The sequence below is a fragment of the Phallusia mammillata genome, chromosome 4, assembly GCF_965637545.1.
Source record: "Phallusia mammillata chromosome 4, kaPhaMamm4.hap1.1, whole genome shotgun sequence".
Lineage (NCBI taxonomy): Eukaryota > Metazoa > Chordata > Ascidiacea > Phlebobranchia > Ascidiidae > Phallusia > Phallusia mammillata.
The window spans coordinates 30,516,021-30,538,995 of record NC_137255.1 but is presented as its reverse complement, the minus strand read 5'-3'; the positions used below and the strand labels follow the sequence as shown (position 1 = coordinate 30,538,995).

The 22,975-nt window shown below is 37.6% G+C and overlaps 2 protein-coding genes across 2 annotated transcripts in view; both read left to right on the top strand.

The window, feature by feature from the left end:
- The window catches only part of LOC145222983 (vacuolar protein sorting-associated protein 33B-like), a 148,557-nt gene that overhangs the window by 5,741 nt on the left and 119,841 nt on the right, over positions 1–22,975 (top strand). The gene's annotated exons all lie outside the window — the stretch shown is intronic.
- On the top strand, positions 18,442–20,646 carry LOC145223779 (protein NLRC5-like). The gene has a single exon (XM_080090164.1). It carries the CDS (start codon positions 18,442–18,444, stop codon positions 20,644–20,646), a length of 2,205 nt encoding a protein of 734 aa, XP_079946290.1.

The window sequence follows — 22,975 nt, the reverse complement described above, 5'->3', positions numbered from 1 at the left end:
AAGCTAATATTGTTGGCAGTAGATTATCGTCCTAGTTTGTAATCGTGTGAAGTGTTTGATGCTGAAAGACATAATTTGACTCTCGCATCTGCAGCTCGTTCATCTGTTACCTACTTTTTATTTTGCGTTGTCTCGTTGTTCCAATAACCAAAAATTATAAACTATGCCAAAATTTGTTTCCAATGACGATGTCGTTCGTGGGAATTATTTGTGATGAATCGAACTGAAATTTTTAACCACGAATGAAAATGATTTACATGTCAAATATGCGCTGCTTCGGTTACTCGCGCAAAACAAAATCTCACAATAGCAATTTTGTATAAAACCAAGCGAAGTAAAAAAAAATCACCTGTGCACACTTTAATGCAGTCGTTACAAACTGGTGAGTGGCACTGGATGGCATTTCTGGTACGGACAGTAAACGTTTATTATTTAAAACACCGGGTTGCGTATCACTTGCCATGTTGGTGCAAAGTTAGGACGCCGGGTGGTACGCGGTGACAATGCGAAAAGGGGGGAATCACTGCTTTAAAGCATATAGCAAAATTAGTTTTGTAAAATTTGCTGCCATAAAATTTATTCCGGCCATGTAAACAATGCCATTGATAAGTGGAAAAGTACATCACAAATTATACTGTTACTTTACGCCTAAAGTATTCATAACATAATGATTTGTGTTTGTATTCATTGTTATTTTCTTCTATTGATGACCAGATTGCTTCTGTCTTGGCTTACTGACGTCAATAATGGAACGTTTTATCGACGTTTCCTTAAAATAGTTTGTAACAAAAACGCGTGGTTGTTTTTAGTGAGTCCCAGAGAAAACCAATGTAAAGAGTACATTGAATAAAAAGGTTTTTCTTTGCTTTAGTAGTGTTATTTAAATTACATCTTACAATTTAGGTTACATAATGGAATAAATGTGCCATACTAAGTTGTCAGTCGGCAGTGTGCTTTTGTGGCACTGGTATTACCTCACGTTATTATGACGTTATGTGGTTCTGTTTATAACCTGCACTTCTATGCGCCCAAGTGAAATAACCGTAAAATTTGGCGAGTTAAATTCTACTTTTCTACTATATTTCACGCTCTGTTGCCGACATAAGCACACTTAAATCCGCCGTTTCTGTTTTTTCCACCAGCCGGGCTTTCTGCACTTTGTTTCTGCACTTTGTAAACCCAATCACGCTAAATAATTTGTATATTTAAAGACTATTTTAATTTTTATTTAATATCACATGTTCTTTGAAAAACATCATCAACCCCTATCAGGGGTTGTAACTGTAACTGTGACAACTAACAAAAATACCCGGTGGTAGGATTCAAATTATTTTGTCAGCTGGTTCTATCCCAAAAGTTATATTTTTCAGCCGGTTCTGTCACAAAAAGTCCATTGACAGTAACCGGTAATGCTAACATGTTCGCTGATCTCATATAAATTCGTGAGACGGTTCTATGGAACCACTGCAAACCGGCTGAATCCCACCACTGAATATACCCACAAAGATATGTTAGTTTTAAAGCGTCATAACATTAATGTAGAATGTGTTTTGTACGTTAATTAAAAACACAGTGCATGAAAAACAACAAACCGAAACAACGCTAAATATTTTGGGCACATTAAGAAGATTTCGCTGTTGTGTGCTTCTTTAATCTGCAAATCTTAACCCTAAACTCGTAACATTACACAGTTTAATGCTATTTTGCCACCTAACGTTTACTGCTCAACCGAAGCCGAAAGTTTTCACTTTAATGTTAAGTTATGTAACTTGTTTATTAGGAAAAATATGTTTTAGTTACGAAATACTGGTAAGATGTTTTTTTTTACTGCACTTTAACATGTTAAATGTTTTTCCTGATAATTCTCTTGAAGGTCAAATAAGTTGATACTGACAAAGTTTACACACGTTTCTAACCACTTATAATTGTTGGCAGGATATTACCTGCGCTTACCAAGTGCGACAGCAAGACCTGATCTGCCCTTCTACTTCTCAATGATCCATTGATCAAAACGAAGAGTGGTGAGCTTTTGTGAAAATGTGTTACTTTTGATGCAAGCATTAAAAGTTTAATGCTTTAGGACAGTGGTTCTTAACCTGGAGTTCGCGGACCCCCAAGGGAGATGGTTTGAGGGGGTCCAGGGAGGGGAATATGTTAAGTATCGTTAACCAACAGAATAATATTTTTAAGTCTCTCAACCGTTTTTACAGTCCTGCATACGAGTGCACGCTGTTTATTAGGCTACACCTTAATTATGTCAAAAACAATTACTTTTTGTGATTGTCTTCCTTATTGTGACATCATAACCCACATGGACAATAGACTTTATAGGACAAGTAATTTGTCAAAGTAAATATAACAGAAATAGTATCACTTTGATTTTAAGGGACTGTTTAGGCGGATTTAAATACTTCAAAAGCATGGCAGGATATGATGCAAGAAACGTGAAACATAAAAAGGCACATGGTAAATTGCGTTGGGGGTCCGCAGACTTATAAAATTCTTAAAAGGGGTCCGTGACTACAAAAAGCTTAAGAACCACTGCTTTTGGGGACTTTTCTTTCGTGTCGTATTTTGCTACTTAAACAACCTTCTAGAGGACACAAATAATTTAATTATTTTTGCAAGATTTTGATTGCTTTGCTGGATACGTACATTCATTTACACCACGTTTTCCTTGTGTAGACTGCTTCTTCAGCTCAGGTTGTTTTGGTAGGACACCAGGTGGTATACTACATGTATATGAGGTACACACCAGGAGCGAAGCACTCGAATGCAGATTGTGTTGGATTTCATCTACGTTGCAATCTTTGGCCACAGTTCTGGCAATTCATGGAATTTCGCGGTGAGCCCTATCACATGCTATGAGGCATAATCGAGTAAAGGAAACTTTTCTGGACAGACTATACATTAGTTGGGGTTGGTTGGTTTGTTTGATAAATGTAGGACATGCATTGTAAAACTTTTTTAAAACATTTATGGTTTACTATGCCTGTAATGTAAAAGTATTTGCTTTGCCGTCTACGTTTGTTGCATTGGAGCAGGGATTCCCAACCTTTTTACGAACCCGTACCTCTTGGACGCTCTGTACTGCCACGCGTACCAGTTCTTGTCGAACAACAAATTTGATCCAATCATATTTTATTTAGAATAATAATATTGGCCTATTTAAAAACCACTAAAGCACCAAAACCAGTGCTGGATTAACCATTAGCAAAGAAGGCACGTGCCTACAGGCCAGTCAAAAATCCAGGCCACTTTTCTTTGTGACAGTAATTTGGCAACACTGATAATTCTAATTTTTGAGTCTGCAACCCTGATTTTCGGGCCACTTATAAAATGTGCCTACAGACCTGCAGATCCTTAGTCCGGCCACATTTAAATTCAATGAGATTTTTGTTTACTGTCCATCAATTGGTCGATACGAGGTGTAAATTTGCTAACAGCGCTTCGAAAGTCATTTCCGGGCGCACCAAGTGGTTTCGATTTTTAGATTTAATGTTTATCATCACTGAAAATCCCTGCTTACATTCCTGCATTATCACCTTACCACCAGTATCGGTACTTTCATAGAACTATAGCCTACTATGAAGCACAAACTACCTCTTGAAATGTAACTGTTATTGAACATTTTATTCCGATCAATTTTTAGCTAACAACTAACATACGCTATGTGTAGCTTAAGCTAAAAAACAGTTGATGTTATCTATCAAGAGCACTGATTTGACATAATTAACGCTAACTGTCCCACAGCGTTGTACGACTTTTTAAAGCAACTGTGCTTCTTGTTGACAATCGCCCCATAATCGTAACATTTTTTGTCTATTATGTAACAAATTGTTCTCAGATGCGTTTGTATAGCGTGAAATGGACCTTGCGTATTGTAATAGCAATTAAATTATTTTTTAATTGTTAACTGAAGCTTTCGTGTTGCTGTATTTATCTAACCGCCAACATTGCCCAAAAGGCGAGGAGTTCATCTAAATAATTTTAGGCGATTTTAAGCCAGTGCCTTAAAAAAGGAGGGCGATTGAGCTAAAAAGGTTAAAGACCCCTGCTGCAGAACATACAGTAGTAAATAAAAAAACAGGGTTAAGGTTTCACTTTGTTTCGCTTGTTCGATGTAACGACGTATTGACAAAAACTTCGTAGTCCTGTTTCTGTGCAATGTAGACTGCTGTTGTAAATTAATTTGTGCGAGCACACTTAGTAAGTTAGTTCATCGCAACACTAATTTCTAATTCAATCATCCTCAACTATTTCTGTTACAGAACAATTTGTAGGCAATGAATTGACGATCTCATGTTTGCATTTCGAGGTGGGACACAGGGGACACAGGAACAAAGCACTCAAATGCAGACAAACTGTGTGGGAAGAAAGAACACGAACCGGAACTGATAAGGGCTGCGAACACCAGGTTGGGAACCGTTGGATTAATAATACTGGCTTTTGTTTTGTTTTTTGCAAATACACATTGCTTATATTTAATGTATTGATTTAACTATTGCGAAACAATGGCAATAATGTATCATTGTAACAATAGAATATTGTCCATTATCACTCACTCAGGCCAACAAGTCACCAACAGCACATTCAGTTGCTGGTTAACGTGGAGCAGTCGGTTGCATGTCTACCTCGTCCTAAAGCAAACTGCATCGATTTAAACAACAATAAAGAGGAAACAAAGGTTTTAGCAACATTCTGTAACTACAAGTAAGTTTGTGTTGTAATTTTGCAATTACATTCTCGAAATTGTGTGTTTGTTAAGAGGTGACCATCTATTAAATGCATCAATTTGAAACGTAGTGCATGGTATAAGTATTGTGTTTGAGTTTATTTCGCCGGCCAAAATCGTAGCAGCAAAATTGCGCAACAATTTTCACCAAGTCGCAAAAAGCTGCGCAACGTTCAGACGTTAAAAAGCGCGACAAAGTTAAGGAAATGATTGTTGGATAGACGGTAGACGCGCTACACCGTTATAAGTATAAACACCAGTGCAATTTGTACTCCTGTATGTTTGTAAAAATGTTGTAATTGCTTTTTCCATGAGTGACAAAACATTGTTGTTCCATCAGGTATTTCACATCTGGCAATCAACGTGTTAACCCTGAAGTGTTTTCAAATCTCCACTGAGTTGAAGAAAAAGGCAATGTTTAGCAACCAGTCGTGGCGTGAGAAACAAAATGACGGTGGCTGCAATCGTGCAATGTAAGTTATATTACCTTTTGTACTTATATGTGCTGTGGACAATTTAACAAACTGTTAGCGGCGAAGGCCTAAAATCAATCTAGTTTGCGGACCAGTTTTTTCTATATTTTCTATTAACCGTTCTGTTATTTGTTTTTCAACCTTATTTCATTTACTATTTTAGCGTTTTTTGTTGCTATGACTCAATTTACGTAATCTTCAACACTACCTTTTGCACACGTTGACTGAAAAACATTGACAACTATGGGTTTTAAAATTATTATAAAATCCAGTGCGAGCTATTTTGGGGTCACAAGCACACTGTTTCAACACAAAATCATCTTTATATTCATTATCGTTTCTACTTACGTCAGTGAAATGTCGAAACTGGTGTGTAACATAAACATGTACTGCAAATTAGTATCAGAGAATAGAAAGACATAGACAAAAAACATTAAGTTTTCGACCCAGTGTGATTTATTTTGTTTGGATTGACAAATCCAACTTTATTTTGGTAGAGTGCTAGAATGATCGTTAGGCAAAGTAAACATGTGCTGTTATTCTTTCATTTAGAATTGGTAATAATTATTTAAGTGCGACAAGGGTTCGCCACAAAAAGCGTAAATATGCAAGTCACTGTAAAATAATGACACAGTCACATTTTATGTTTAAAAGTGACTTGCAGATATTGTGATTTAATTTGATTTTCAATTTACGCATATATGCTCAACACTCAAGGTTAATTCCGAATTGTTTTTTTTATGTTAGGCCACAATCTAGACTCTGTGGGAACCATCTCAAAACATTTGTGGTTAATGATTGCTCGGGTGGGACACCTGGTGGCACATTGGTCGGAAGCAAAACAAGGGAATGCCGGTCATTCGAAGGACACACTAAAGTAATACTGGTAAATCGTTTTGCAAAGGCTAACTTATCTTTTTTGCCGAGACTGTTTGCGTATTGGAGAGCAACTGGCCTAAAAAGAGACTACCCACAACAGTTTCAAAGATAGGCGCAATTTGTCTCGATTATTGGTAATCATCTGTATTTTCCTGCTTTGCTATCCAGGTTTAGCTACACAAAAACGCAGTGTCGTAATATAGTCCGTATAAATGTCTTTACACAACTGACATTCCAACAGACGTTTCTAACCACTTATATTTGTTGACAGAACATTATCTGCGCATACCAAGTGCGACAGCAAGACCTGATCTGCCCTTCTACTTCTACATTCTTCAGTTTCTCTTCATTGTTCAGCAGTAAGAGTGGTGAGTTTTTGAGTTGCTGAAGTAGTAACAGCGTGTTATTTTACGTTCCTTTGATAGTTTGATTTCACTACTTACCCAACATTACAATGTCTAAGCTCACGTCGTGTACGTAACACAAAAATGTCACTCAAAATTTGACAACAAACAGCAGGTTATATATACATGTAGAAAAACCTTTCTAGTTTAGTCAGATGTTTTAATAAAGCTATGACAATGGAACAGTAGTGTCCCATTTAACGTAAACAACAACATCAGATATGTCTTTACCCATGCTTGGCATGCTTTTTATCAATCTTGAAATTAAGCGTAATAGTGAATCTCAACTATAATCAATACAAAATTGTTTGGAATATGCATAAAAGCGCTTAGTTGAGGTATATTCGAACGTACTTGGGTGTTTGGTTTTCATTGACCGTATATGTTAGATATTGTAAACACTATGCCGTCACAGTATCACACGAGCAGTGTGTAACACCAGTATTGTGTAAAAGTGCGTAGAACCGAATAAGGAATGTTTTATATGGAAACTATCTTGCTGGATGACAGCTGAAAATACACAGAAACTTATAAGTTAGTGAATGTGCAGGAATAGTTGGTTTAAATTCAACAACTTCCATTTGTAGATAGTTTGATCTTCTGGTTTTTAATTTACTACCACAACTTATGGGTTTGTTTCGCCACTTGTTTCTTTTATCTGAGTTTTTACGACGCTGTTTTATTGTATTTGCCTCGATCGAGGATCGCTACTTTTTAAAATTTAATGAACTTTGTCTCACTTGTTTTTATCCACCCCATACCAAGCCTGTATTTATAGATCCCCTTTTTGTATTTATGGATCCCACGTTTTTTTCTCTCCCACACTGGTTTGCTCCACCCATTTTCGCTAAACGCAAAAATGCTTTAAACTGTTAATTTACAGACACGATTGTTAGCTATCTAAAGTTAATCCTTCCAAAGTTTAACCCAGTGGTTCTTGCATAGGGTTCCCAAACGCGAATTTTTAAACGACCATAGTTACCACTGCACACGATCTAGGACTTATATAGTTTGTTAGATGGTGCATTCAAAATTATTTTTAAGCATTTTGTAACGGTTTGTTGAATTCAATTGATCTGCAGCCTCCTTTGTTCCCCCAATATTTGGTTTACCAGCAGTTCGGGACAAACATACAATGTCTAATGTGCTAAATATTAAACAGTTGTTTGTAGGTTGTTTCTGATTTCACATTTTAACCAATTTGGCCTAGTGGTTACCTTTACATACTTGTGTTCAAATTGTTTTTAAAGCGGTCAAAATTGAAACGTTTGCTAAACTTTTCCAAGTCACAAAAGTCCCAAGGGATTGATTATTGGTTTCCAATTTTTGACGGATTACTGCAGAGCTGGAGTTCTTTGTTTTGCGCATGTACATATGGTTCACAGGGTGGTCTTTTTAAAAATTGCTGTTTCGCAACTGTTTTAGCGAAGCAGTGCTATACAGTTTATTCAGTTAGCATATTCATTTTAGTTTGCGCGAACGTTTCATACCGTCTAGACACAATTTTAACTCAGAAAACGTACTGGTTCGTATATGGTAGGCAAAGGTTGTTGATTTACACAATGGCAAAAAAATGAACAAAACGTCTCCGAAAGCCGCGATAAATGCTCATTATAAGTTGTCAGCTTTGCCACTGCATGACGAAGGGTTACCGAAAGGCCGGCTTGTAGGCATCACATAATACGGTTAATAACGATTTGTTATATCCATAGGTTTTCTTTAATTTTACCAAATAAACAATGCTTGAATTATGTATATTTTAGGCTAAAAATTGTCGAACGTAGGACTGCGTGCTACTCAAAACTTTTTTTGAAGGTCAAAAAACGGTCATTCGGATTTGTTACCGCACGGCGAGAGGCTACTGCAATGCGGTATACGTTTTGATGAACAAAGTTATGTAAAGAACAATTTTTTACACCTTTAATGCAAAAATGACTTTGAGTTGTTGTTGTTGTATTTAATCGGTGAATTGCTTTTATCCGACTGCTGGAGAAACGAAGCTATAAAATTCCGTTTTAATACGTTACGCTCTTAAAACAGTTTCCAGGAAAATGTTTTATTACATCATCAATTTTACGACTACGCAAATATGTTCTACCGTGCGTGTCCCGTTTGTGGAGCACAAGGTAACTAAAACAGCCGCCGACAAAAACAAATTTGTTTACTGTTGGAAGAACTTTTTCTTGCTTCTGTTGTTGAATGTTTTGCAAGTCCGCACTGGTCCCGCAATGTTAAAACACCGACTTTATTCCGCTCCAGGTGTGAGGGTTTTTGCGACAAGAATTGTTTGAAAATGTTGCTGGTACAAGTTGTGACGAAAATATTTGTCCAGGGAAGTCATCGACATTGTTTATTTGAAAGCAATTTTAGAATCGTAAATTCTTGCTGAGTATTATGGTCAGGTTAGGAAATTCGTTTGGATTTTGTAATTTAATTATGGTAACGCACCATATATTAACTGGTTTCATTAGACTCGTCCGAGAATCAAACTGCGACCGTGCATGGCGACGCCCAGCACCATGTCCTCGTTTATTCTTCTCTTCAAAACTTTGGCTTGTTTCTGTTTTTTTTTTGTCTAAGCAAAACGCTTAACCTCAATTTCTTTGCACAGACCTCAATCACACAACTGGTCTGACGGTCCTTTAATTGTCAATAACTGGTCTGACGGTCCTTTAATTGTCAATAACTGGTCTGACGGTCCTTTAAAGTCAATAATTGAAATTATTATTACTTTCTTTTTTTCCGTCTAACGCGGATTTGTTCCCACGTTTTGGTCAAGAAAGAATGGTTCAAACTTTTTCAAATTTACACACATTACAGATATTGGTCTAAAGATGGTCCATGTAAATTTTGACCCTGTTTGATCCCTGGTTTACCCACAGCCCTCCAAAACGTGAATTTTTTTAAAACGGCCATACTTGCTAAAGTACTTCATTTAGGAATTATAGGTTTTGTTGTTTGGTGCAATATAAGGTATTTTAAAGAATTTTGTACCTTAAAAAAAGATTAACCCCAAAATATTCGTTTCTGTCTAACGCTGGTTTGATATATGCGTTTGGTCAAGAAATAGTACTTTAATTGTTCAAATTTGCACAGATGTTAGTTATTAATCTAAATTTGATCCTCCTGAAGTTTGACCCCAAACGACTCGGCGGTTCACCCACAGACCCCAACTGGAAAAAAATTAAAAACGGTTATTCTGACCAAAGTACATAATCTGAGGGTTTCATGCTTTGTTGTTTTGTGCAATGTAAGCTATTCTAAAGAATTTTGTAACTTTTTATTGGATTCACCCATTTTTACCCCTTAAACCCCTACATAATAAGTTTTAGGCCAGAAATACCAGCCACAATTTCCTGAAATGTTAAGCAATTGTTTACATTAGGTTATTCGTTTAGTATTTAAAAATTTGCCTTAATCGGCCAAATAGTTACTTTTACAGTCCATAATATGTGTGCACTGTCATTCAGATAGAAGTCTCAACTCTCAAGGTAGTAATTCACTTGTTTACGATTAAGGCGGGTTTTGTTTACGATTATGGAAGTGCTCAGCTTGACGCTAGGATTGACGTTTCACGAGACAGTCGTGTTGGTGATTAGAAATCTTTTTTTTAGCTTTTTTTGCGCAGCTATACTATTTCGTTTTATTAAGTTATCAAGCACATTTTCAGTTGTGGAAAATTGTGTTTAAAAACTGACCTTGAACGAAAATATCAATGTCAAAGCATATAGATAAATTAAAAGTATTTTTCATGTTCTTATTTACTGTTTTTTTGTAATTATTTGACAATAATGATGCAAAAAGGATACGGACAAAACTTTTAAAGTTGGGTTGAGGCTATAGTTGGTTATTTTTTCCTTAGGAATCTAAAAATCATATGTGTAGATCAAATGATGTGTATAGTAAATTGGTAAATATCTAACAATGATTGTGCCCTATTTTTACTGTTACCAAATCGCATATGTACATGTGTGGGGACCCATTAGATTATGCTTGCAGAAACAATTATGTTATAATGTGCCAGGAAAAAAATATAGAGACCCAATAAAATGTAGGTGCCAAATATATATCCATAATAAATATAGTAAATTGTACATGTGATACATCGTTAAATATGATGTAGTATATATAAACTGGCAATATATAGGAATACCACTATTCTGGTTTAAATATACACGTATGGTATTTATTTATCCAAAGTTGACCCACTTTAAGTTTGACTCCAGTAAACCCAGCACTTCATTTACAGGATTTCAAAAAATAATATTAAAAAAACGACTTTACTGATTAAAAGTACATACTTCATGAGTTTCATTTCAAAATTTCAACCCAGGCAATGCTTTTAGCGAAAAATGAGCGATTTAGCGGAGAATCTACGGGTGAATTTTCTTTCTGTCGAAAAACACAAAACAATCAGATTTCGTCCCTGTCAGGATCGCTGTCCCTAATGTACTGTTTGGAACTTTTTTCATTGATTTGGAACTTTTTTCACCTTAGCCTGCTTTGTTAAGAACTGATTTGCAACGTGCAGGTTTAATTCATATCTGCACAAAGTTTTCTTCTTTCGTTTGGGATAACTTTATTCACACCACCATGTTTGTTTGTTTTTCTCAATACTTATCATATTGTTTATAGTTTAATACTATATTTGTTTTAGAATGCATTATAAATAACTTGTGTTTGCGCAGTTCCCAAGCCTTCACTCGTTGCCCAGCTTCTAGCTCGCGAGCGCTACTTGCGGCAAACATCATGGCTCAAAAAATTCCTGCAGCTTTGTCGCGTGGCGTCCGCGCCCCTCACCTCAGTGTTGCGGTAAATCCGAGGGAATTTCTCCCGCTGACACCGACGATGCCCCATCGCTCGGAATTTGTGGTAGGTTTGTTTTAACAAAGTTTTTGATATTTGTTTAAACTGGGGGTGTATTTATGGGTCCCCTTCCATGAAAAGGACATATATTGTTTGTTTAATTTTTTTAGGTTAATGTTGGTTTGTTAAACACGTTTGGCCAAGAAAGAGTACTTTACAATTTTTCAAATTTACAGAGATGTTAGTTAATAATCCAAATTTAATCCTCCTGAAGTTTAAGCCCGGATGTCCCAGCGGTTCACCCATAGGCCCCCAAAACGTAAAAAATCTAAAACAGCTGTACTGACTAAACCACATCATCTAGGAGTTCATGCGTTGTTCTTTGGTGCAATGTAAGGTATTCTACTTTATCAAAAGCCGCAATAAATGGTCTTTAAATTCTCGTTGTCAGCTTAACCGCCCACGGGCCAGTAAAGGTCAACGTTTAGGTATTACATACAGTTAAGAACGTTCATTCGTCAAAACGTAGCTTCTTTATTTTTGACAAATCAATTCAAGACTCAATATTTAAGTTATGTATAAATTATTTTTGTGAAGGTATTATGGAAATTAATGTAAAGGTTATTGGTACGAGTTGTTGCGAAAATGTTTGACTTGTCATCGAGGCAAGGTAACAATATTGCTAATAAATTATGGTTCTCTGCGTAATAAGAGCTTTGACAAACATTGCCCGCTGAAAACAAATACAGTTTTCTGGTTAGCTTGGTTATTGTGACAAATTCAAGGGGCAACGTCATAGACCACACCTACAACGACGAACTTGATATAAGTGCTTTGCATAACGTTCATTGGATAATCGCTTTCAGTCTCATTTGCATTCAGTTTTGCAACTTGTTTCAGAAGCCCCAGGTATTTCAAAAGTCGTTACGTGATGTTACATTTATTTACATTAACCCACCTATAGATAATACGAGTAATATGAGATTGCTGTGCATTGAAATTTGCAGTAACTTGTTTTTGTGATAAAATGTTAATCCAAAGGTCGCCTGCAAAGTAGTTGCCAATGTTGTTGGGGCAAGTTGTCACGAAAATGTTTGTCTTGTTATCGTTGTTGGATAGCAACTTTGCTGATCAATTTATGACTGTCTGTCTAATAAGAGCTTTTGCAAACACTGTCCGCTAATAACAAATATAAAACTAATTTGCGTCAGTCTCTTTAGAGTAAATAATTTCATGTTTATCAATGCAAACGTATCACACCAACAGTTGTTGTTTGAAACTAGATTTCCCCATTTGGTCCTGCGGGCCACATTATTTGCTTTTCATACGGACCTAAAATGTTTTACGTCATTACAGGGTTTAATATTAAACGTTAATCGCCGATAATGAAGTAATCGTGTGCAACATATATAAATAGCATGTTAATGCTTTGTGGACTTTTACAAGTTCTGATTTGTAGATTCGGTATTTCAAATCAATGTTTTTGATCCACTTTGGGCTTCGCAGACCGGTGAAATTTCGAAACATTTTTGTCGGTGATTTGACAAATTCCAGTTTGTAGAGCTCTTCTGGCAACTGTGATTTTTATTTAGACGTATCGACGTCCGAAACAGGTCACCCTAATTGAGGTAAATATCACTGAATGCGCGTAGTAAAAAAAAATTAAACGCAAGCACGTCACAACGCAACGACGACAATACGCAATAACGAATGATTGGGTCTCTAATCTTTAAGCAGGTGCGTGTAGCACGCTGAAAGCATAACGTCTGTTTTGATGTTCATTGTGTTGACCCTTTGGTGAATATTCCATGACTCAAGAAATAGTTTTTTCCTGTAGTCAGGAAAGTCAGACTCCCGGGCCACAACAGACTCCGCATTGAAATCAATAAGGTGACCTAGTGATGCCTCGTGATTGGAATGGGCCGACTTCGTCGCGTCGCTGTCGGCAACATCCCATTGGTGTTCTTTAAGAATTTAGAATTGTAATGACGCCACAAACACAAATCCACAATAAACAAAAAACGACTTTTTATCGATCCACAATAAAAGGTTAAGTAAACAAAAACTATCCATCCATGACATTGAAGGTGCAATTGACTTTCTTCATTCTAATAGTTTTTTTTTGCCTGCAAAGCTACCCTAACGAAATTATATATTGTAAGAGTCACGCAGAGCAAAGAGTTGGGAATTTAGTTTCACGTCAACAACCACGCTGGAAATGCTTATCTGGCTTTAAACATGCCTTAGTTAACCGTGTACTAATATAGAAATCGTCCTGATCCAGATTCTATTTGAATAAGGTCTGATAATGCCATATATTTGAGCGAAATCGATTTCCGGAAGGTTTTGCAAAAAAAATACACAGACTGATTTAAGTGTGTGCTGAGTTTGTCAGCTAAGTTATTCTTTAGTTAGTAATAGCACACATGCTAAAACGCAATGGCGTCACTTAACTTTATTTTTGTGCAGACCCTATGACTTGATGACGTTGAGAAACAGTCAATATTTGCTCTGGTGGGACATCTTGCGGAAAACGACCACAAAGTGAGACACGAGCCGGGAACGAGGCACTCGAATGCTGAGAACCAGAATCAAGTATTTTATACTAGAACACTATAACAACTTAAAAAATATGGACAAACCTATTTGGGATGGTGCTTTCTGATGTGTTGTCGTATTGAATTTAAAAATATTCGAACCATACTGTTACTATTTCACACAAATGTTTTCGCAAAAATGTCCCCCTAGTAGATCCAATTATGAGCATCGTTTAATAGGATGTAGAATATAGAATGGAAATCTATAGGAAAGTTACTTTCCAAATTTTTTAACTGTTGCATTCTACTTTTTTCAGGCATGATTTTAGTTTAATTAAGTTTAAGTGTAACAAAAACTTTGGCTTAATTTCAGGACTTTTAGGACTTCGATTTGGAAGCTATTGTTAAAACCAGATATTGCACATGTTTAATGGAAGCGTTACGACCTCGAGGGACTATTTTAACATTTTGCATTTTAATTCGTCGGCACATGTTGGGCTTGCGCATCACAGATAACTGCAATCTTTTTCTTTTTTTTTGCAGACAAACGTTTTAATCTAGTGTCATTGCCACAAAATATAACTAGTTAAGTTGATGTACACGTTCGTTTCGTAACTGGAAAACATTTGTACATGATTTCAAAACTTTACTTCATCAGGATATTTTCATAAGGTAAGCATCTGGCACTATGACCGGTTGCCCTCTTATGCCAGAGAAGCTTCCTATGGTTTGGAGGCGGAACCCACCCTGCTTTAGAAACTTGTTGGCTCGCGGCAAACATTAGTTGACTCACCAGAAAGTTGGCTTCAGAACGTTTACTCACCTTTTCCGTTACCACGCCTTACGTTAAAGCGAAATCTCGACAGCTACGCATCAGTAAGTTTTTGACTACTACGTATTTTAACATGCCGAACCCGTGAGATCGCCGAAGAACTGTTCGCTAAATTGAAGACTGTGAGATCTGTTGATTTCGCTCGTCTACATCAGGGGTCGGCAACCTTTTTTGCACTGCGGACCGTTTTTGAAACTGAATTTTTATCGCGGACCGACCTTTAAAAAACTACTCATATTTAGCAATAAAACCACTTAGCATTTAACCTAAAAATGATACGGAACGGTAACGAACTCCTCGCGGACCGGCGGTTGCCGATCTACATGACCAAGAGGGCGAAAGGTAATTATCAAGAAACTCCACCAGGTTTCCGTTGATGACGTGCAAAACTACGTCGTTGGGAGGTACGAAGCGTAAGGACAGCAGGGGCGTCCAAGGTGGCAAGCGGTTCATCGGTCCAAAAATCGGAATGGGGGCTTCTCCTAAATGTAAAATAACCCTTGTCTTTACAGAATTAGAAAACATGTATTCAGAACCCGTGATGAGAACTTTTCCGCTCTTGACGAAAACGTTGCTGCCAATACAGCGACTACTTCGACTCCGATTACTGAGGCAACAACAGTTCAGAAAACACAAGGTGACAGTTTGATTGTACTTAATGCACGTTATCCGTCACGCTGGTAAATTCTCATCTGGCTTTAAACGTGCTTTAGTTAATGATAGCACACATACTAAAACGCAATGACGTTACTTAACTTATATTTTTGTGCAGACCCTATGACTCGATGACGTTGAGAACGTTACGGTCAATATTTGCTCTGGTGGGACACCTTGCGGAAAACGACTTCAAACTGAGACACGAGCCGGGAACGGAGCACTCAAATGCTGAGAACCAGAACCAAGTATTTTATACTAGAACATTATAACGACGTAGAAAATATGGACAAACCTTTTTGGGATGGTGCTTTCTGCTGTGTTGTCGTATTGAATCTTAAAATATTCGAACCATGCTGTTACTTATTCGCACAAATGTTTTTTGCTGAAAGATCTCACTAGTAGATCCAATGATGAGTATCCTTAAATAGGATGTAGAATATAAAGTGGAAATGTATAGGAAAGTCACTTTCTAGTTAAATTTTGTGTTGAATTCTACGTTTTTCTGTTATGATTTTAGTTTAATTGAGTTGAATGTAATAAGAACTAAGTTATTGTTAAAACCAGATAGCGTTACGATCTCGAGGGCCTATTTTAACGGTTTGCATTTTAATTCGTGGGCACATGTTTGATATGTGCACCCCTGATACTACAATATGGTAGTGCCATTGCCATAAAATAGAATTAATTGAGTTTATCAACATGTTTGTTTCCGTGAATGGAAAACATTTGTACATGATTTCGATACTTTACAGTTTTGGATATTTTCATGAGGTAAGCATCTGGCACTATGACCGGTTGCCCAATATGAGTGGAGGTAGACGGATATAAAAACATCCTATTGTGGATCCCACCCTGCTTCAGAAGCTTGTTGACTCCCGACAAACATTAGTTGGCTCACCAGAAAGTTGACTCCAGGACGTTAATTCACCTTTTCCTTTATCCCGCCTTACTACCAAACTACTTCGGTGGGAGGCACGGCACAATCAAGAAAGCTAAGAAGCATAAGGTCAGCTGAGGCGTCCAAGTCGGCAAGCGGTCCATTGAGTTAAGATCTCCGAACTGAGGAACCTACCAAACGACCCTAAATTTAGAATCGGAGACTTCTCCTTTTATGTAAAATACGAGGGGGCAATCCCCGCAATGTTTTGTTTGTAGGGCATTCGGACACATGAGAGACACATGTGACATGTTCAGAACCCGTTGTGAGAACGAACGCGACTCCGATTACTGAGGTAACAACAGCTCAGAAAACACAAGCTGACGGTTTGGTTGTACCTAATGCTTGTTTGGATCTCGTTGAAGAGACCACTTCGTGCGCGGACTAGACTACCGGCGGGACGCAACTTTCGTACAGCGGGATAATGAAGAAAGCCATTACAAAATGACGGGATCTCCGAGAGCCGATCCCGCTTATTAACGGCAAAGTGGACAGAGATTTTAAGCTACCCACCACGGACGGAGATGACACCAATGCACGTGAAACAGATCAAGTAGACCCGCCAGCTAACAACATCTAACATCCTGGGTGCCGCGCCTCGGACCCCTCGCTAAAGAACCAAACAAGGTGAAAACACACCAGGTTTAACTGTCGAGCCTCCTTAGACCGACTCGGACTTAATTAAAGAACTAAGGATGATCACAAAGTCGGTAGATATTAGCACGAGTAATACGGAGGAAGAGGTAGAGTCATTCGAAGGTCCACTCTTCCCATTCCTTATCGTCATCAAGCGGTGGCACGAAAAAACGACATAAATTTAGCATCAACCATGCTGCGCAATGTACATGTTCCGCCTGGTAATGGGGATGCTTTTGCCCAAAATGCGCAAGTTATTTTTAACGTTGTAAAGTATGTGAAGAAATTTTATGCCTTGGGGAAGCACATAGCAATATTTGCTGGTGCTGTGGTATCCTGGTACACCCAGACTCCAAACTTAATTTTAACAACACGTACTGATGTCATTTCTCTCAGCGCGTATTCTGTGTTTATTTTTATCCCATTTCGAAAGTAAATAACATCGTCTTTTTCACCCCGTTTCCCTTGCATGATTTATTTATATAAACCATGCTCATTGGCTAATATTGTCAGCCAATTAGAGCCCTAATGTGGATAATAAGCCCATAAATCCCCGATATATTGTTTGATTGCGCCTAACTTTCGTGATTTGTTCCCCTGACCATGATTGGATAGTCCGGTAAGCGATCGTAGACCGTTTTTGAGTAAAACAACCAACAAACTTAAACTTCCGCTATTAACCTCGCCAATGTATATAGTCGTGCTTATTATAAGAACATGGTTACGTTTTTTTTTTTTACTTTTCTTCCTAGTTGTGTCCAGTTTATTATACGATCCCGCTTGAGACTTCTAGCCTCCTGATTGGCCGATAGTCCGCCAATGAGGGACTTTTGTCCTAAGATATTATATCGCCATTTTGTTTCTTTACTACCAGCTACCGAAACGCGGACTCATGCATATCTTCCGAGCACAAGCGCGCGTCTGCCTTTCTAACTTTCTGGTTCCAATTAGTGGCCCACTTGTATTTGATTGTGTATGGTCGTTTCTCCATTGCATTTATTGCTGTGTTTCCTTTGTTTTGTTTATTGCGACCTGCTATCAAGACGCGGGCTCAAGCATATCCGCTTAGCCAGAAAGCAAAAGCCCACGTGTACCCTTTGATTTTTCTTGGTGTGTATTACCTTCTGAACCAGTAGTTTACATCGCTTTATTGCCCTAAAATAATAACAGTTAGTTATCTACAATTGTGTTTTTTATCCTTTTTTAAATGTTACACAACTCCACTCGTTTGCATTTTGATGAAGGTTCGTGTTGTATTACAGCCTCAATGAATTGATTTTTGTACCTCGTGTTTGCAACTTTACTCTCTTTGTGTAGGTGTTTAGGTAGGCATTGTAGTAACCTCAACATTTCAACTTTAACTACAGGCGTGCTGCGTTTTTACGACTAATGCTGTATTTAGCAATTCTTTGGGAAGTGCTCAAGCACCAGTGACACTGACTATCTGTGATAAAAAGTAAACTTGTTACATAGAACAAATCAAACAAATAGAAGGTGGAAGCAAACCTTGTTACAATTACCTGAAAAACAACCTAGTTTCTTACAATGGACGATCCGGGTAATGTTCAACCCCAACCTCGCTTGATCCAGGGACCAGATGATACTGAAGCCCAATCAAACACAGTTCAAAGACAGGGTGACGTTGTACCTCAGCACAACTCGGAAGAATCAAGGGCTTTGATACCTCAACCAAGCTCAAGCCATCCTTTGCCAGTTGATTTGCAGAGCAGGAATTTAGTTTTCAACGTGGTAAGTATTACACAAAATCATACTGTATTCTTCTTCAAATCTTCTTTTGTGCAGGGAAGCGAACAAACACCTCAGATTGGAGACACAAACATCCACACAACTGGACCAGTTTACAACGCTCCAGTCTATCATACAACAACGCAACACATCATACAACATTTAACAGTGCATCAAACACCCGAACAAGCTCACTGCTCGTCTCAGTTGCCTGCTCCACACTACTTAGATGAAGAAACTTTACTCAAAGCCCTTGCGTCATCTTTATCTTCAGCACAAAGTCAGCGGTTTGCTGAACATCAACCTTCAACATCAACGGAGCACCACAGAAAACATGAACATGTTCCACCTTCTACAGCATTAATGTCGTTGCCCAAACAAAGAGCACAAGAAATCGCCAGTGAAGAATCGTCACTTGCAGATTTTGCCAACCGACCAATACCAACCGTCAACCTTGCCATAGTCAGCAAACCACGACTAATTGACAACGAGTTTCAAGCAGAAGGACATTATAGACGTAAAAAGGAACTTTACAACATACCACAAAGTGACATCACTGGTGAAGAAATGTTTGCTCGTGCAAAGCACACAGCGCAACAAGAAGCGGAATGGAAATTCGAAAAGGATAAAGTTAAAGTCAAACAAGATTACGTTGAAAAACATGGGAACGTGGTCGGTGTGGTTGGACAAGCTGGAATAGGAAAGACGACCTCAGCCAAAAAGTGGGCCATGCAAGGTTTAAGGGGAGAATTGTGCGGAGAGACTTCCTTCTTCTTCTACATTGTGATCAGGCACATCGACTTCACTAGGGAGATGACACTTCTTGAGTTTCTTCTCTCATCCATGTCGATAGAATGGATTTGCACGGACGATGAAAATAGATTTCTCAACGTCATTTGCAATGATCCAAATGTTATAATAATTTTCGACGGTTTCGACGAGGCAGCCATTGAGTCTTTCTCCGCAGAAGTACCCCAACCCCTGCTACATTTGAAATCCAAAGCGGAAAACTACCTGAAGCATTTGGCAGGAGGAAACTTGCTTCCACGTGCTCGGAAGATTTTCACTTCACGACCAACTCAGCTATACAAGCTCCATCCTTCATATCGACCCAGGTTTATTGTTCAAATACTTGGATTGACTCAAACATCACAAGATGAACTTGGACGTCAGATATGTGGAGACAGATACGAAGATATACAACAAAAGCTAGAGCAAAACCGCAATGTATTCGCATATTGCTATGTCCCTGTCAATTTTATATTGACTCTTGTCTACTTGATGAATTACGATGGAGATATTCAGTTTGTTTCACTCACTCGAGTCCTTGCTTTTACTTGTAGCCAATATCTCACAACCAATCATTTGAGGGGCCAAGAAAGTGAGTTGGACAAACTGGCAAAATTGGCATATGATGCATTTCTAGCTCTGGAAATCGTATTAAAGGCAAGTAGATTCGTGCAAGCAGGTATCAAGGAATCCACAGCCGATGCATTTACAAACACGTCAGTCACAAAGCATGGGAATCTCAAGCTGACGATATTGGATGGTCACAAAGTTCGATATTTCTCTCATCTTATCTGGCAAGAGTTTTTTGCTGGTTTCTACCTGATGATAATCATGTCCCTTGACGAGTTTGAGAAAATCCTCAAACAACTTTCAGACCACAGATGGGAAGTTGTTTCCAAGTTTGTTTTCGGGATTTGCGATTCTTCGGTTTTCAATCAACTCGAGCCACTTGTTCCTGAAAGTTCCTTCGATATTTGGAAGCAAAAGAAATCTTTGCTTCTAAAATTCATCCAGTCTAAACCGAAGCTCATCGATAAAGAAGAAATCTTGCAAGTTTGCAGCTGGGCTCATGAGTCAAATGATCCGGAGATTGCTTCATCTGTGGCCTCCCTACTTCCTGATCAGCTCGTCTTTCGTGGTTCATCGCTCCTCCCAGTTGACTACGAGAATCTTTCCTTCGTGATCCAACACAGAGCGAAATCGGTAACACTGTGATTTGTGCACAAATTGTTGTTTTAAAATCTAAGATATGTTTTTTTGCATCATTTTCGTAGCAGCCAACTTCAGTCAATTACAATTTGAATCTCTTATTCGTAAAATTCAAATTCGTACGCTCACACAACCCAATATTATAAAAATAAAACAGTTAAAATCAAGTTTAATAACGTCACAAATGCGCACATTCAAGTCCACCAACACCACAATTGGACACTATATCCCCACGCATACAACCATAAAAGAGCACAAACACAACGAGGCCCAAACTGTTGAAATTCCCTCAAACGGAAAGTTAAAACAACGCCACGTTACTATCGTCAAATTATTATTAATTACACTGACCTCGCATGTCGCGTCGAAACTTTAATTAGTTTTGCATTACGCTGAGTAAAATTGATGGTTACATGTTTCGGTACATAACGGTGTCTTTGTTTCCTGAGAAGTAAAAATAGCTGTATATATCATATAAATATAAGGTTAAATGGAAACAAAAAAGGCGTGGAAAATAAAGTAAAATGTGCAATTGTGTAAATATTGTTAAGTTTGATATACACAGAAAGCAACAACATATGCACTGAAATATAGTAATAGTCAGACAACAGAAAACTATTAAAAACCAACGCACAACCAAAAAAAAGCTACATAAATCCAGCCTTGGTTCACATTACAATACAAAAGAAAAATATTTATATGCGATCATTACAAGTGGTGCAAAAGACTAAAGTTGTAATGAAACTTGAACCAAAACAGAAATTGGCCAATCATCTTTAGATATCTGTTGCAGAAGTAGAATCGTGTTGGCCATATCTTTGTGTATATACCTGTAATATGCCGCTTTAATTATTTGAACATTTATTGAAATTCATCCAAATAACCTACTGGTAATATACAATGTTTGTGTTCGCAATGTACAAGCCATCCTGTCGCACGTGTCAGTGCATAATAATTTTCTGTTTCATTCTTACAGCATGAAGTCTCCGTTTACAAAAATTTTCACCACGTAATAGGAGGGATTGAATTTGTTTGCGACAACTTAAAATGTAAATAAGAGTAATTTCAAGCACCGGGATTATTATTTGACGGATATTGTCGTATCGCGTTTGTATTCTAAGAACCGAGGCTACCACCCTTATTCGAAACTGCACTAACGGCTTATCGCTGAAACCAAGTTACAACGGTGACTTGGCCACATAATATATATTATGATAAATCAAACCTTTGAAAAGTACTGTTCAATCACGTTACGTTGCATTATACCACAGCGCAGCACAACAGCACCAAAAACATGACGCACACTTCACCGGGACCAGGAGAGAACCGGTTTACAAAGCACAAGGAAAAAATACGTCACACGCCACTAGCAAAGTAGCCAATCACGACGCGCCACGGGAAATCACTGAAGCGGGGATGCTTTCGAATTTTACTGGTCTTAAAATGCAAAAAAAGTATCAAGTTAAAAATGCTAAAATGTTAGACAAGAAAACAAAAGCGGAAAAACAAGAAGTGAAAAACGTGAAAATAAATTTATCCAAGCAAATTATTCGTGACAACAAAACAAACAAACATCATGAAACATAAAAACACATATATTAATAGACAAATAAGATTATTGTGGAAAACAAGTGCAACAACTAGATATTAAATAAGCGTGAAAACAAAGATGCGAACGTAACAGTGAATAACGAAACTTAGTGAACACCGGTTCACGTTGCAAAATCACAACATCTTTATGGAAGGAAAATCAATAAAACATAACATGACTATCATCCAATCATTACCGACCACGTCTATCGTGTCGAAACTTTATTTACTTATGCATTAGGCTGGCTGGAATTGATGGTAACATGTTTCGGTATATAATGGTGTCGTTGCAGGCTGAGAAGTAAACATAGCTGTATATATCACATAAATATAAGGTTAAATATAAACAAAGAAAGCGTGGAAAAAATGCAAAACGTGAAATTGTCCAAATAATACTGTTATGTTTGATTTACACAAGAGCAAGAACAAATGCTTCAAAAATATATAAAGTGCGCAAACAAACAGACAAAATTAAACTATTGAAAATCAAAATATAAGCTAATAAAGAAAAACTACACAAAAACTGCTGGTGCATATTAGTATAAAACAATAACAAGATTCGTATGCGATCATTACAAGTGTCACAACAGACTAAAATATAACGCACAAGATGTAACGCAACTTGAATCGATATGTAAATTTGCCATGTGGATCGGTTGTCAACCATTTTTAGATAAATGCAGCAGAAGTATAATCGTGTTGTCCATTTCTCTGTGTCTTGTTGGCAATATGTCTCAAAATATTG